The sequence below is a fragment of the Sinocyclocheilus grahami genome, unplaced genomic scaffold, assembly GCF_001515645.1.
Source record: "Sinocyclocheilus grahami isolate Dianchi unplaced genomic scaffold, SAMN03320097.WGS_v1.1 scaffold759.1, whole genome shotgun sequence".
NCBI lineage: Eukaryota > Metazoa > Chordata > Actinopteri > Cypriniformes > Cyprinidae > Sinocyclocheilus > Sinocyclocheilus grahami.
The window spans coordinates 5,036-6,011 of NW_015505938.1; the positions used below are offsets into that span (position 1 = coordinate 5,036).

General features: G+C 40.0%; 1 protein-coding gene across 1 annotated transcript in view; it reads left to right on the forward strand.

Annotated features, from left to right (window-relative positions):
* LOC107561128 (UDP-xylose and UDP-N-acetylglucosamine transporter-like) overlaps positions 1 to 810 on the forward strand; it is a 5,840-nt gene extending 5,030 nt beyond the window's left edge. Inside the window, exons 4-5 of the mRNA XM_016245496.1 lie at positions 318 to 393; positions 528 to 810. Of these exons, the coding sequence (XP_016100982.1) occupies positions 318 to 393; positions 528 to 774 (323 nt within the window). The 3' untranslated portion in view covers positions 775 to 810. The remainder of the gene's footprint in view (positions 1 to 317; positions 394 to 527) is intronic.
* The last annotated feature ends 166 nt before the right edge of the window (positions 811 to 976 follow it).

Genomic DNA, 976 nt, shown 5'->3' on the forward strand with positions numbered 1-976 from the left:
ATGCTGATTTGCTGCACAAGAAACATTTCTGATTGTTATCAACGTTGAAAACAGTCGTGCTGCTTCAAAGTTTTGTGGAAACATGATACAGATCATATTTTGATGAATAGAAAGTTCAAAAGAGCAGCATTTATTTGAAACCGAAATCTTTTGTAACATATTTTATCACTTCTGATCAATTTAATGCAAGCTTATTGAATGAAAGTGCTGATATCTTTCAAACCCCAAATGTTTGAATGCTGTATGTAAGCCTTAAGAAGTCTTACTTTGTTTGGCTTTTTTGCTTGAAATGACAAACCAGTGACTTTCTCTCAAAGCTCCAGTGGAAGTGCCTGTGATTGGTCTGTCTGTGCCTGTCATGTGGTTATACCTTCTGATGAACGTCATCACCCAGTATCCTTTCATATTTGTCATATCCATTTTCTTTATAGGCTTTTATTGGACAGAACTGTAGAAAGCCATGCTGAGAAATCTGTCTACAGTCAGTATGTTTCATTGTATACTTTATCCTTAACCTGATATTTCAGATATGTGTGCATCCGCGGCGTGTTCATCCTAACCACGGAGTGTGCATCGCTCACGGTTACATTAGTGGTGACGCTTCGCAAGTTTCTGAGTCTCATTATTTCCATCCTGTACTTCCATAATCCCTTCACAGCCTGGCACTGGGTCGGCACGGCCGTGGTGTTCCTGGGAACGCTGCTCTACACGGAAGTGTGGTCCAGCGTTCGTGCGGCAGTGAAAGGAGAGAAAGCTGACAAGAAGGCAGAGTAAATTATGGAAGCCCGTTTCCATATTACACCACGGAATGTAAAAAAACTGGTAATTGAGACTTTTTATCTCACAGTTCTGACTTCTCCCAATTCAGAGTTTATATCTTGCAGTTCTGACAAAAGACTAAACTCAGAATTCTGAGAAAAAAGTCAGAATGCTGAGATTCAAACTCGGAATTCTGAGAAAAAACGTCAGAATTCTG